Source organism: Nicotiana sylvestris, chromosome 5 (assembly GCF_000393655.2).
Source record: "Nicotiana sylvestris chromosome 5, ASM39365v2, whole genome shotgun sequence".
In the NCBI taxonomy this organism is placed as follows: Eukaryota; Viridiplantae; Streptophyta; class Magnoliopsida; order Solanales; family Solanaceae; genus Nicotiana; species Nicotiana sylvestris.
Genome location: NC_091061.1, coordinates 143,967,895 through 143,983,016, shown reverse-complemented (window position 1 = coordinate 143,983,016; position 15,122 = coordinate 143,967,895). Strand labels below are relative to the sequence as shown.

Below are 15,122 nucleotides of genomic sequence, written 5' to 3'. Positions count from 1 at the left end.
GACAATGATCCTTTTAGTGTGAATTTAAACTTTGGAAAATGTACGTTAATCTTTTTTGATGAGAATCTCTTCGTTCTCAAGTGAAATATAAGCACAAAGAATGATTGGGATTCCTCCATGATCCTAATTTACGCGAGTCCAGATTAATCGAACTAGTGAATTTAGCATATATGTAACAAAAATACATTGTAAATAGTGAAGTTGGCCAAAAAATTGTGGATGCTATATGAAATAGTAACAAACACAGTTACAATATGTTATTCACAGCTTGATAAGTATGAAGATGTTTATTAATTGAATAAATGAGTTTTACTAAAGAAAACAGTAAAATTGTAATTATACACAACCACCCTTTTGGAATAACAATAATGCTCGTTAAACCCATCGCTAACTCCCGCCCAACATCCCATTTTTCATAAATATAATCAACTCAAGATAATTAAAAAAAAACAAAATAAATAACAAAGTATACATAATTCCCAATCAAAAAAGAAAAAAAGAATTCCATTCTTCTTCTCCAAATCTCCATCAGTTAATGGAAAATTAAAAATAATGAACTGAGGCTAATGGTTAATTAACCCCTGGCTCAATAGTATGGAATGACTGGTGGTGGTGGAGATGCATAGGAGACTCCTACAACGGGTGGAAGTGGAACGTGTTCGTAACTTGGGGGTGGTGGTGATGGTGATGGCGGTGGGGGTGATGGTGGTGGCGGCGGCGGTGATGAGTAGTAGTAAGTGGGAGGGGGTGGTGATGGTGATGGCGGCGGCGGTGAAGAGTAGGTGTAAGTAGGAGGTGGCGGCGGGGGGCTTTGAGTATATGATGGTGATGGATTATATGTAGGGGGTGGGGATGGTTTTGGTTGCCAGTGTGGGGTACTAGGTGGTGGGGTTGGTGGCTCGTTACAAGGTGGGGTAGGTGGGGCGGGATGTGATGGCTCTTGTGGAGGTGTGTGTCCAGCTGGTGGTGATGGAGTTGGAGTTGGAGGTTTTGGATGCTCGTATACTGGTGGTGGTGGTGGTGGTGGTGGTGAAGATGGTGTCACATATACTGGTGGTGGTGGAGAGTGAGGCGTGTATGTTGGTGGCTCGTAATGTACTGGTGGTGGTGGTGGTGATTGAGGTGTGTAAGTTGGTGGCTCGTAATGTACTGGTGGCGGTGGAGGTGGTGGTGGTGATTGAGGTTTGTATGTTGGTGGCGCGTAATGTACTGGTGGCGGTGGAGGTGATGGTGATGGGTGATGATAGTATACCGGACTTGGTGGAGGTGGAGGAGGTGGAGCATGACGAGTTACAGGTGAAATTTTGTGGGTAGGAGGTGGTGGACTTCTGTGTTTATGCGACGGAGAACTACTGTAAACAGGTGGTGGTGGTGATGGCGGAGGAGTTGATTGAGGTGGCGGCGGAGAGCGCTTAAAATGGGAACCCGAAGATTTGGAAGAAGGTGGTGGTGGAGATTCAATTGGTGCAACAGGTCTTGAGGGTGTAGATGGCTTTGGTGCTGGTGGTTTGTTCTGAACTGGTGGTCTTTTTGGCTTAGGGGTTGGTTTTGGTCTTGGTTTTACTACAGGAGATATAGCAGAACGGCTAAAGCACTGAGATTTTCTACAATCATATGGTTTTGCATCATCAGAAGAGCATTCTTTAGCAGATCTTTGGTCTTCCTTTCCAGCAATGCAATTTTCTTCCCCGTCAATGACTCTACCAGATCTAGTTGCAGCACAAACCGGAGCTTCCCCTTTAAAGTAATTGAAAGAATATGTAAAGTTTTGCAACCTGGGGAGTTGACAAATACTAGCTGGTATAACACCAGTGAGCTTGTTGTGAGCCACATTAAGTTGCTCAACACTCCTCATTCTGCTCACTGTTGACGGCAATGGACCTTGAATCTTGTTAAAGCTCACATCAAAGACTGTTAATTTCTTCAGCATTCCAATCTCCATTGGCAAACAACTGGTTAGATTATCATTCATTAGTATAAGCTCGTTCAGACTGTTACCCATTTTCCCAATGCTCGCTGGGATACATCCTCCAAGATTGTTATTGGCAAACACAAGAACAGAAACAGGGGAGTTGCCCAAGTTCTCAGGAATACCAAAACGAAATCTATTATCATTAAGGAACAAAGCATCCAAATCTTTGTCGAAAAGTTTAGAAGGAACTGGCCCTTCAAAATCATTAAACCTTAGATCCAAGAACTTTAATGAAGGTAGAGAAAGAACCACTTTAGGAAATCCACCAACAAACCTATTGTTGCTCAAATCAAGCTCCCTAAGAAGCTTCAAATGGCTAAAGGTTTTAGGTACGATACCACAAAAACGATTCGAGTTGAGGTGGAAAAGAACTAGATCTGTTAGAAGACCAAGTTCTGGAACTAAATAACCAGCAATATCAGCATGGTTAAGATCAATGCCAGCTACAACTCTAATAGAATCATTAGTTAAAGATTGTGCACAAAACACTCCACCATAGGAACAAACATTTGGTCCTGTCCAATTTGCTGTGAAGTTAAAAGGGTCAGAAAACATGGCTGCTTTCCATGTTTGTAACGCAATATATGCAACACGAAGCTTTGGGTTTTCGAAAATCAACTTGTCCGCGTCGCCCTTGATATCATCAAGATCAATATCTCCTTCTTGTCCATAGATCTGAAATGACAAAAGGGAAATAACAAGGAAGGAAATGAACAAAGAATGAAGGCGGCTAGGAGGCCGCATTGCTACTATTTTCTTGATATTGAATGGAGGAATCAAAGATGAAGAAAATGAAGGGAAAATATATGTATCATTCAGTGAGAAACCAAAACTATGTAATGTGAATGTGAATGTGAATGTGTTGTGTTTAGTTTCTTGTTTGTAAGTATTGAGAAGATGGGCATGTGAATGAATGAATTGATTTGAATTAAATAGCAAAGTAGCCACCTCTATTTATTTCTTCACAGCTCTTTGTGTTTAAGTTAGTACTTGGGGACACATTATAATTACATGCCAGCACGTCTATTTAATTTTACCAATAAAACCTTGGTTTCAAATTTGAATTATTGACTTAATATTAAGATTCTTTTTTTGTTTATTCTACAAAAATTTCAATCTGCCAACTATACTACTCGTTTTTGAAAGGAAAAAAAGGGTCAAAGAAAACAATGACGGTGCCAGATTGGTGTGCAAGTACTCGCAAATTAAGTTTTATTAAATTTTATTAAGAGGGGCACCGATTTCGATGACAACGGCAGTTTAGTACTTTGAAATTTATTTTTTTATATATTTAAAAAGAGAGTAAAGGCGATTTTAATAAACGAAAAATGTGTCGTGTAGTGGGTAGATTTTCAAGACCCCCACGTCTATCGTCTACGAGTTAAATGACATGCCAGCACGTCAAGACAAAAGTAAGAGGTGCTCAGGTCCCAAATAGCAAATTTTTTTAAATAAAATATTCTTTAAACAAACACCCCAAAATTTTACTAGGTTAGACATTTCGACCCACGTAAAAGTTTTGACTGCGGTAAAGATTTCTTTTGGCTTAGAGAAATGAAGCAGCTTTTAACGCAAATAATAATTCCAGTGAAAAAAAAAAGTTCTTTAAACAAGCTCTTGTTACGATAATATTATATTGTAGATGTCTATTTAATACTTTATTTTAGATAATTTTTTTGAAGAAGATTTTTCATTTGGTACCCCATTAAAGTTTATTTACAAGTAGCTTATACAAACAGGTTGCAAGCAACTCAATAAAATAACTTGCATTAACTTCTTATTAAACAAGCAAATTGCAAGTAGCTCATGCAGACATCTTATAATAAGCAACTCAAAAAAAGTCTCGTGGTTGTTTCCTGAAAAGCTTCGCAGTTGCTTCCTAAAAAGCTTCACAGTTGATTCCTTTTTTCTATAAATAGATAAGATTTGAGTTCATTATATACATCAGTTTAAAGTTGAATAATATATCATTCTATCTCTATATTTATCTTTAGTTTATTTACTTTATAGTCTTTATTTTATAACAACATTTTGCTAGGTGAGATTTTGGGCAACGTAAAATTTGTCCGAATATAAAAAAAATTCCCCGCTTAATCAGGCGAGAAAATTCTTGCATTGCAGTTGGCACCCAAATAAAGCTCATTTATGAAGAAATTAATAATTCGACATTAGGATTGCAAATTCAAGTATAAAAACATAGTACTACATTAATAATAGATGATGAAAGTTATTCATAGAGCAAGTTACTTTATCATTGCGCGCTTTCAGTCCTTTTTCTGGATTAATTGGCAGCACTCCCTCCCTTAAACCCCCTTTTTATTTCTTTTTTCTCATTTTTTTTTTGGGGGGCGGGGGCGGAGGGGTGAAGACTAGGAGGTTAATGCCGTTTCTTCTCTTTGCTATCTCTTAGCTAGCTGAAGATGAAAATAAAATAGTTCAAGCTCGCTTGAGATCGCAATAATAGCGTTTAAAATGGTACATATATTGTTGATGCAAACACCATATGGTAGGTTGTTCAAACTCGCTTGAGATTACAATAATTATATTTAAAATTACATATTTATTTCTAATGCAAAGACCAAACGGTAGGTTGTTCTTCCATATTCAAAAAATAATTTTGCAATAAAAACTATTCAGGAGTTTTAGTATCATATTTTGTTATAAATATTGTTTTACTTGTATGATCTTTTTCACAAAAAAAAAATAACATAAAAGATTTGTAAAATAAAACACATGAGACGTTGGAGATAATTTCCTTCTATTCAAATTATATGTAGACAAAAAATATCATTTCTTCAAATTGCCCTTGCATAAATAGTAAATTGGTAAAGTGGAGTTGAGTCATGTGATCTTTTACATCCTGAAAAAAGTTCAAAAATTAAGCTTTATTTTAATTTATAATTTTACAATAATAAAATGTTAGGTGTTTGCCATAATTTTATTACCATATTTGGTTTTCCTATTTGTTGAAGGAAAGGGCAATATAATTACCTTAATTGGGTTTTCCTTTTTGTAGAAGGAAATTATAATTCTCCTATACTTGACTAGTCCTTTTTCTCGTAGGAAAAAGTTTGGAGTTCTATAAATTGAAGATCCGTCCTTCTCATTCAGTACAATCCACAATGTAGCTATAGGGGGCTTGAGAGTCGTGTTTAGGGGGAGAACTTTACGGGACAAGTGTTAGTGTGTCACTTGTGTTTGCCTCTTCGTGAGGTTGTTCTCTCGATATTTTGTACTTTCTTTTTATATAGTGGATTGCTCATCTCCGCGGTGGACGTAGGTCAGTTGACCGAACCACGTTAAATGTTTGTGTTTCTTTTGGTATATTTCTCCTTTGTTGTCTGATTTATCGTCGTTGAAGGTTTGTTTTGCTAGCTTCCGCATGACACCTAGTTTTTTACGGTCTTAACATAAAATCGGGTAGTTATACAGTATACGAATAAAAAATTTTGATTTTAATAAAATGTCATTAAAATTTTGTCGGCTCCACAAAGTTATAAATTCTCTTTTATTTTCTGTTACAGGGGAATAAAACAGAATATATATCTTTTATTTTTATTTTAGACATTTTTTCTACTAAGCCTTTTTTGAGTATTCCCTTTACAGAAGGTGAGATATTGTTAAAGGAAAGGATAGAACATGACGAAGAAAGGAACTTATTTTGTGAAGTAGTGGCAACTTTAAACATGAGATATCATTCAATCAAATTATCAACTATTTATCTTCTTTTTAGTAGAATTCCACGTGGAAATTTATGTCTGTTGATGATACGGCAGCGTAGATGACTTGGCAATTTTTGCTTATGTGGGTAGCAGCTGAGTTGTTACATATGGCACTATATTTTGTTATTTTCTCAGCTATTTTCGTTTTGAGATATTTGTTTTTGTTTTATTTGTATACGGTGAAATCGGAGAGTCCAATTTTCCATCGTTACGATGCCTCGCAAGCACATCTCGAAGGCTCGAGACTACGGTCGAGTTTCATCCCTCGAAGGCCATCGACGCTCGACCTCGGAGTAGTACGGACTGATGGTTACAGAGATAAAGTGGGAAGTTCCCAAGGTGCATAAATAGGGCTGACAAAGACTAGTAGGCTAGCTCTGACTCGTATCATAGTGTCAACTAGCTGTCTCATCTCCATATCTTTGTAATAAATGTACTTGTACTATGTTAGGATTTCCCCTCATAGGATCCTTGTCATTTTGTAAACATCTGTTGCTCAATACTAAATACACAAGAACATTCTCTCTGCTTTCTAACATATTCTCTCGATCTCATTACTTTATTTATTGCTCATGTTTATTGTGTTCTATTCATTGTTCATCATTTATTGCTTATTATTGGCCATAAAGAGCCGTCATTGATTTTATTATAACTGTTAGTCTCCACCGACTACCCCCGATAGCTCCCAACCGAGCATCAGATTCGGCCCCGAGGCCCCCAAGTAGGCAAGCTCGAGGCCCCGATTATTAACCATTCGGTTTGATTATCGCCTCAATCTCAACTTATCTCATCTCTAAGTCTATCACATAGCATCAACAACCTAACAACTAGCATAAAAATAGATCACGTATTTTTAGAACCACTAATCAAATTTAATTATTATTATTATTATTATTATTATTATCATTTTCACAGTAAATAGTTTGGCGTCCACCTGGGGCTAAAAATAATAACGATTATTTTCTTGCTGGTTTCACTATGTAACTCATTTAGTGTTATCTAGGTTTGTTCCAAGGTTATATCCAAGTTTATTTTGTTTGTCTTGTTGTTCAAAACCTTTCACCGTCTGTCTAATGCAATTTTTTGTTTTCTATTATTTCTAGTCATTTTTGTTTAGTTCTCTTTTCCTTTTATAGTTCTTTTCATGCAAGCTCTAGTGACATGACATGCACGCATAATTCTAGGCATGGTCTTAAAAGTTAGTTTAATCGTAAAATAATGAAACAATTTTGAAGATGATAGGGATACTTGAGGGCAATAAGTATAGATTTGGACATTTTGAGATTATTTAAAGCCCGAACTGTGTGAAACTGGGGCAGATAATTTGGGAAGTTAATAGGATGACAAGAATTCGTTAAAGGAGGATGCATCCCAGACAATTTGAAGCGAGCAGTTTTGAGTTCAAGTGTACCTCAAGTAATAAGATAAAGTCAAGGGAGTTTGCTCCAAACAGACGGAAGGTATCCATCGTGAAGAAAAAATCACCCAATGAGAGTTCTGTACTTGACAAGGCACTAAAAAAGTGAAAAGCATATCAGTGATATCAATGCCAAAGCTGTAAAAGAAATGTTGTGTTTGCTCTTCCTTTTTCATTTCAAATTGCATGTGTTGTACTCCAAAATTTCAGGGATTGGGAGGCCCTCTTTTAGCTACCCAAACACTTATACCATTCGATACTCTTTTGAGCCTATACTAATTTCTTTGACCTCCCCTCTTTTGGGATAAGTTAGAGTCATACGAAAAAAAAAGTTCATGTCCCCATAGGTTTATTTTAGAAAGTTCGTTCTAAAAGGAAAATTCAAAAAAAAATAGAGATAAAGAAAAAAAAAAGAAGGAAAAAAAAGAAGGAAAAAGAGAAAAGAAAAAGAAAAAGAAAAAGAAAAGGAAAATAGTAACAAAAAGTAGACCTGTGAACTATGTTTGACCTGATTCTTATCACCACAAGATACGTAGGCAGCCTTACGGTTCGGTCATACCAAATAAAATATTTCATAATCCCATGTAGTCGAGAGTGGGACAGTCTTTCTTAGTAACTCCATCAAAAAAAAGAGAATCAAGTTCTTTTGTTTTAGAAATTGGGGTAAAGTTTTGAAATGGATTCCAAAAGTTGTAAATAAATTAACCCTGTTATCTTAGTTATTTCGAGCCTCTTTCTAACCTTGTCCAAAAGTCACATTACAGTCCAAAAAGACCTCCAAGCTTTTAGCTTGGTTAATGCCTTGTCATATGCAGAATTAGAGGAAATAAGAAGAAAAGAACAAAATGAGAGAGTCTTATTGGTGAAAACCTTCACAGGCACCATAAGGCGATGGTGAGTTGAGAGAAAGAACAAAATGAGAGAGGCTTGATGGTGAAAACACTTCGGGCACTACAAGTCGAATAAGGATCGTGAATCAGATTGGATAATCAGAGCATTGAAGCCCAGTTTCACGGTTTAGGAGTATAACAAGAGTTGAACATCAGACTTGCTTGACAGATTAGGCTACTTAATCCAAAGGTGCATGTCATGGTCATTAGAGTTGGTATCCCATCTGATAAATTTCTACTTTGTAGTTTTCTTGTTAGGAATCATCTCTTTCCATTGTGCTTTACTCTGTTCCTTTTGTCTTGTTTACTTCCTCTTCCTGAGTCTGTCTGGTCAGAACAAGTGAAAAGCGACTTCAAGATTTTCCACCAGCTTTCCAATTGCACAAAACGAGATCTGGCTAGCACATCAAAGTGGCATAAGTCAGGAAAGAACAACATGCGCATTGAGTTGGTAACAATCAACGTGTTTTGGGATTCATGTGAAGTACAAAGGTTCAGTATATGTCAATTTATGAACAATGCAACAGATAGAGGGTGTTGGGTTTGAACGGATCAAAGGTATTTTATGTGATAAGGTTGACAGAGAAAGTGGTTAACCAATAACAAGCAAGGTCTTCCAAGTGGAAATCAAAATTATCATGGCAAGTGAAGGAGCAATAGACCTCAAGGCCAAGGCCAGTGGCATACGTCAGGAAAGAACATCAAGCGCACTGAGTTGGTAAAAATCAATGTGTTTTGGGATTCATGTGAAGTACAAAGGTTCGGTAAATGTCAATTCATGAGCAAAATGCAACAGATAGAGGATGTTGGGTTTGAACGGATCAGAGGTATTTTCTATGATAAGGGTGACAGAGAAAGTGGTTAGTCAATAAACAAGCAAGGTCTTTCGAGTTGAAATCAAAGTTATCATGGGAAGTGAAGGAGCAATCGCCCTCAAAGTCAAGGCCACAAACCAACCACCACATCTATAAACTCACAAGTTTTCTTTGTTTGAAACAGGGACGAAAATTGTGTCCAAATCAAAGCTTGGAAGTTTGAATTTTTTTCAAGTGTCGTGCCCAAATTTTTTCAGCACAAAGGCGGTTTGAGAAGGGGAAAGAAAAGTTTGTTCGATCTGCAGGAATCCTCCATGAGGAAAAGCATGGTTCAGGGGCAAGGAATTTTGTTCGTTCTGCAGAGATCCTCCAGGAAGAGAGCATGGCTCAGGTAAGTTCATTCTCGGCTTTTCAGGACCCTCCTGGATAATGGGATTTAATTTTAATTTTCAGGACCCTCTTGGATAATGAGATTCAATTTAAAATTTTCAGGACTCTCTTGGATAATGGGATTTAATCTCAAGTTCTCAGGACCCTCCTGGATAATGGGACCTAGTTAAATTTCAAGACCTTCATAGATAACAAAATTTAGCGTAAGTTCTACCTTTAGGAAATATAATTTAGCTTTAAATTTGTCACTCTTAAGACGAGATTTAATTTGAAGTTTTCAGGGCCCTCTTGGGTAGGGATTTAACTTTAAATTCTTAGAGCTCTTTTGGGTAACATGATTCGATTAACACTCACAGATATGCCCAGATACCAAACTGGGGCAGAAAAGATTCTTTTGTTTTGTTTGTTTTGCTGTATTCAGGCGCCCACCTGGAGAACAAGGGAATACAGTTAAAGTTTTGGCAATCAGGCGCCCACCTGGAGAACAAGGGAATACAGTTCAAGTTTTTGGCAATCAGGCGCCCACCTGGAGAACAAGGGAATACAATTCAAGTTTTGGCAATCAAGCGCCCACCTAGAGAATAAGGGAATACAGTTCGAGTTTTGACAATCAAGCGCACACCTGGAAAATAAGGGAATACAGTTAATGTTTTGGCAATCAGGTGCCCACCTGGAGAATAAGGGAATACAGTTCAAGTTTTTGGCAATCAGGCGCCCACCTGGAGAATAAGGGAATACAGATCAAGTTTTGGCAATCAGGCGCCCACCTGGAGAATAAAGGAATACAGTTCGAGTTTTGACAATTAGGTGCCCACCTGAAAAACAAGGGAATACAGTTAAAGTTTTGTCAATCAGGCGCCCACCTAGAGAACAAGGGAATACAGTTCAAGTTTTGGCAATCAGGCGCCCACCTAGAGAACAAGGGAATGCAGTTCAAGTTTTGGTAATCAGGCGCCCACCTGGAGAACAAGGGAATTGGGTCATCACTTGTGTTGCAAGTGAATTCAGTGTTTTGAGGCCTAAAAAACCTCCTTTTTACCCTACCTTGATTTACGTTCATGGTCCGAACCTATATACGGAAGGCCTTCTATGTGAAAATATGAGAAATAGAAATCTTTAGAGTTAAATTTTTTTGATTATGGTTGACTATGGTTAATATTTTAAGAAAACGGATCCGGATCCATGTTCCGACGATCCCGGAAGGTCCGCAGTAAAATATAGGACTTGGACATATGCCCGGAATTGAATTCCGAGGTCCCAAGCTTTAGAAATCAATTTTTGAAAGAAATTGTTTTACTGAAGTATCTAAGATATGAAGAAAAGAATTAATGTTTGAAACCATTGTTATCGGGCCCGTATTTTGGTTCCGGAGCCCGGTACAAACTTGTTATAGTATTTGAAAGATAACTGTGAAATTTGGTGAAAACGGAGTTTATTTGACGTGAGTTGGACTTCCGATTGAAGAGTTATGAACTTTGAGAGTTCTTGATGAAAATATTGAGTTTTGAGGTTTAATTCATGATTTTACATGTTATTTTAATGATGTAATGGCACGAGTAGGTTCATATGATGTTTTTGAGTTAGTATGCACATTTGATTTGGAGCCCTGAGGGCTCGGGTGAGTTTCGGGTAGGTTCTGAGGTGTTTTAGGCTTAAAACATGGCTATTGGAGGTTTAGAGAAGTGCAAATCTCTGAACCTGCTAGTGCGGTCCGCACTGGTTTTTGTGCTGTCCGCACTAGTGATTGTGCGGCCGCGGTTGATTTTGTGCGGTCCGCACAGGTTCACTGGTCCGACTTCGGAAGCCTATATCTTTTGATCTACAAGTAATTTTGAGATGATTCAAAAACGAAAGTTGTAGCCATTCGTGTCTAGTTTACAGAAAGGTAAAGAAATCACAATTTGGACATTTGTATAGAAAGTTACGACCAAAATATTAAAACATGTCACTGCAGTACACAGGAAGGGCTGTGCGGCCGCAGTTGATTTTGTGCGGTCCGCACAAGGCATCTGAGAGTAGTATATTTAGACGGGATTTTCAGTTATTTTTCATTTTTCAAAACCCCAAAAACATAAGAGGTGATTTTTCAAACAACCTTTCTTCTCCAAAACGTTGATAAATGATTTCTAACTCATTTTCTTCACTCCTTAACATCTTTTAACATGATTTCAACTCAAAATCTATGATTTTCATGGGGGAAATTGGGTGTTTTGGGTAGAACCTAGGTTTTTCAAAAATTGAGAATTTGGACGTCGATTTGAGGTCCGATTTCAAAACAAATTATATATTTGAGTTCGTGGGGGAATGGGTAATCGGGTTTTGGTTCGAACCTCGGGTTTTGACCATGTGGGACCGGGGGCAATTTTTGACTTTTTGGATAAAACTTTGGAAAATTCATTTTCATGCATTCAAATTGATTCATTTAACGTTTATTGATGTAATTAAGTAACTTGTGACTAGATACGAGCGAATTGGTAGTGGAATCAAGGGGTAAAGCTATAATTGAATCGTGAATTGTGTTTGTGGCATCAAGGTAAGTGTTTGGTCTAACCTTAGCTTGTAGGATTAGGAGCTGAGTCCTATTTGCTATGTGTTAATTGTTGAGTACAACGTATAGGCATGGTGGCGAATATCTATATGTTAGTGTCTAGCATGCCCGTGAGTCTTTATATTGTGATTATCATGACTTCGTTGTATCTTTCATGCCTTAGTGGTGATTTCTATTTGTTGTTTAAAGTTTGTGGAAGGAATTGTGACCTATGAACATTGAGGAGCGTGACTCAAGTTGTATAATGAATTGTGAAAGTGTAAGTGAAAAATTGAACCTCTAGAGCATTGGCTCGAGTTGTGAAGTAAATTTTGAAGTAAAAGTGAGAAAGAGAAGAGATCATTATGTTGTCGCCCTTGCCGGGCTATTGTTGATTTATTCGTTATCTCCCTTGCTGGGATGTTGAGGTTATTGATGATGTTCCCTTGCCGGGATTTATTTGTTGAATTGTTGTTCCCTTGCTGGGATCTTTATTGCAATTTTATTTATTCCCTTGCCCAATTGTTTGTGATTGTTGTTTGGGTGAGGAAGAGAGTTAAAGCACGAAGGGTGATGTCGTGCATTGTTTGTTTCGTGAGGAAAGAGTGTAAAGCACGAAGGGTGATGCCGTGTGTTATTTTGAGGAAAGAGTGTAAAGCACGAAGGGTGATGTCGTGCCGCACGATGTACCATTCCATGCCGATTTTATTGATTATATGGTGAGGAAAGAGAGTAAAAACATGAAGGGTGATGCCGTGCACATTTTTATTATAGGATTGCTTTGGTGAGTACGGGAGTAAAAGCACGAAGGGTGATGTCGTGCATTTATTGATTTCTGATTCTTTGTTGATATCCGAGTTATGTTGTTTTCTTTCGTTTATTTGATGTCTTTCTATTCGGAACTGTTATCTTCCCCACAGCATGCTCCCCTTTCCATTTTGTCTGGTTATTTCTATACCTCTTTTCCGTTATATATATTTTAACTGCACAGGTTTATTTGGAAGTCTGGTCCTAGCCTCGTCACTACTTCGAAGGTTAGGCTAGACACTTACCAACACATGGGGTCGGTTGTGCTGATACTATACTCTGCACTATGTGCAAAACCCCGAGCAGCTTTTGGACCGTAGTGTGGAGGCTACCTTCAGTTCATGCGGAGATCCAAGGTAGACCTGCAGGTGTCCGTAGGCCCTAGCGTCTCCCTCTATGCCTATATCCTGTTTCATTTTCCTTTTATCCAGAAACAGTGTACTGTTATTTCTTCAGACTTTGTATGTAGCAATCTTAGACAGTCTGTGACACTGTGACACCAGGTTTTGGGTGGTTAAGGCTTAAGTATTTGTAATAGATACAGTTTTCACATATTTTATTGCTGCCTTCCGCTTAAATTTGAATTTTCGCTATTATCACATTATCGCCTTATAATTTGTTAACCAGAAATAATTGGATAATGAGGTAAGTAGTTAAAGGTTTGGCTTGCCTAGCTCATATTAGTAGGCGCCATCACGACCCCCGAGGGTGGGAAAATCCATGTCGTGACAAGTTGGTATCAGAGCTCTAGGTTACATGAGTCTCACAGTTCACAGACAAGCTTAGTAGAGTCTGAGGGATCGGTACAGAGACGTCTGTATTTATCCTCCAGAGGCTACAGAGTTAGGAACAACTTCACATTTATTCTCTCCTATCGTGCGGTTTGGTTTCTTAATGCTAATTGAATTTCTACTCTATTCTTTTGTAGATGGCGAGAACACGTGCTTCCTCATCCACTGACCAGCAGCCCGAGCCCCCCAGCAATAGCTCCCACGAGGGGAAGAGGCCGTGCTAGAGGCCGAGGTAGGGGAAGAACTCAGCCCCAAGCAGCAGCACCAGTGGCAGGGCCTCAAGTTGACTTTGATGATGAGGTTCCAGCCCCAGCAGTTCCGGTGGGCCCAGCTCAGGTCCCAGAGGGGTTTATTGCTACCCCAATTCTTCAAGATGCTCTGGTCCATCTGGTGGGCCTCATGGAGAGTGTTGTGAGCACGTGATTTTTGCCTTACGAAAACTACTCCAAAATAAATCGAAAAATAAAATAAATTTCTTTTACTGTGTAATTTTTGAATTTGCGTAGTGTTAAATATTTGTGTTATGTCCGTAAATGTTTACTTTGTCATAATAAAATGAAAATAAAATAAAAATATATGTTTCATGCATATCTAGGATTTAATTATGCATTTAATAATTGATTCAAAATAAAATCACAAAAATATGCGTTTTTATTTTTATTTTTCGTCATTATTAATTGTGTCCTTGTGTGATTAATGTTTTATCTACGTGTTAATGGTTATTAAAAGGTAATTAGTAATGATAATTTTGTTTTTACAATTTTGATTAGGATTTTTATTAATTGAGAATAAATTTAGGAAATGAAAATAAGTTGGAAAATAAAAAAATATATATATCGGACCTGGATTAAAATCCAGGCCCAAAACCAAATTACTCCCCCTTCAGCCCAATTCAGGCAACCCAGGCACCGGTCCAATTCAAACGAGTCAAAACGACATCGTTTGATTGTAGTTTATCAGGGACCGTTGGATCAAAGCCAACCAACGACTGAGATCCCACGAACCTTAACCCATATCCATTACCCGACCCAGTGCCCCGATTCAGCCCGACCCCAGCAGTAAACCAAACGACACCGTTTGGCTAAGTGAACTAATCCTGGCCATCTATTCTCATTGATCCAACGGTCAGGATTAATCCACCCCACCCCTATATAAGGACCAAACCCCTACCCCGGCCCCTAACTTAACACCCCCCTCCTCTCACTGTTCATCATCGTTCCCAAACCAAACCCCTAACCCTAGCCGCCCTAGAATCCCAACGCCTGAAACCCGGCGGCAACAACGCCGCCGGTCACCAAAATAACACCCTAGAACCCCCTGAACATCCTCTATCCAGATATGCTAGCCACTTGGCTCGAATCTTCCTGAAGGTTCTCGAATCTTCATTTGAAGATTCGAGCCGAGCTTAGATCTAAACCAAACAACCCCTAGTTAACACCATAGTACCCCCTAGCATGCCTCGTTATGGATTTGATGTTTGTTTGGCTCGAATCATTTCCGAGCTTCTCGAATCTTCTTTTGAAGATTCGGACCAAACAAGAACAAACTCAGATCTGTTCTAAACTGACACCAAATGACCCCTAGGCTACCCTCACCCTTGTGTCGTATTTGGTCCCCCTCGAATCTGACCAGAAATGGTTAAGTCCCAAATCGAACCTTCAAGAACCCTAGAAATACCAGACTTTTGGATTCTGCCCAAATTAAATAAAGATTGAGGTTTAATCGACCTTAGTCGAAGTATTTTCAGTGGAAAATACTTCGACTAAGGTCTGTTTGATTTCAAACAAAGTC

The 15,122-nt window shown here is 38.3% G+C and overlaps 1 protein-coding gene across 1 annotated transcript; it reads right to left on the bottom strand.

Annotated features, from left to right (window-relative positions):
- Window positions 1–294: 294 nt before the first annotated feature.
- On the bottom strand, window positions 295–2,938 carry LOC104211192 (leucine-rich repeat extensin-like protein 2). The gene has a single exon (XM_009760204.2). The coding sequence runs from the start codon at window positions 2,714–2,716 to the stop codon at window positions 587–589; it is 2,130 nt and encodes a 709-aa protein (XP_009758506.1). The 5' UTR covers window positions 2,717–2,938; the 3' UTR covers window positions 295–586.
- Between the last annotated feature and the right edge of the window lie 12,184 nt (window positions 2,939–15,122).

Coding starts and splice junctions, on each gene's coding strand:
- LOC104211192 (XM_009760204.2), bottom strand. CDS start 2,716: ATGCGGCCTCCTAGCCGCCTTCATTCTTTGTTCATTTCCTTCCTTGTT.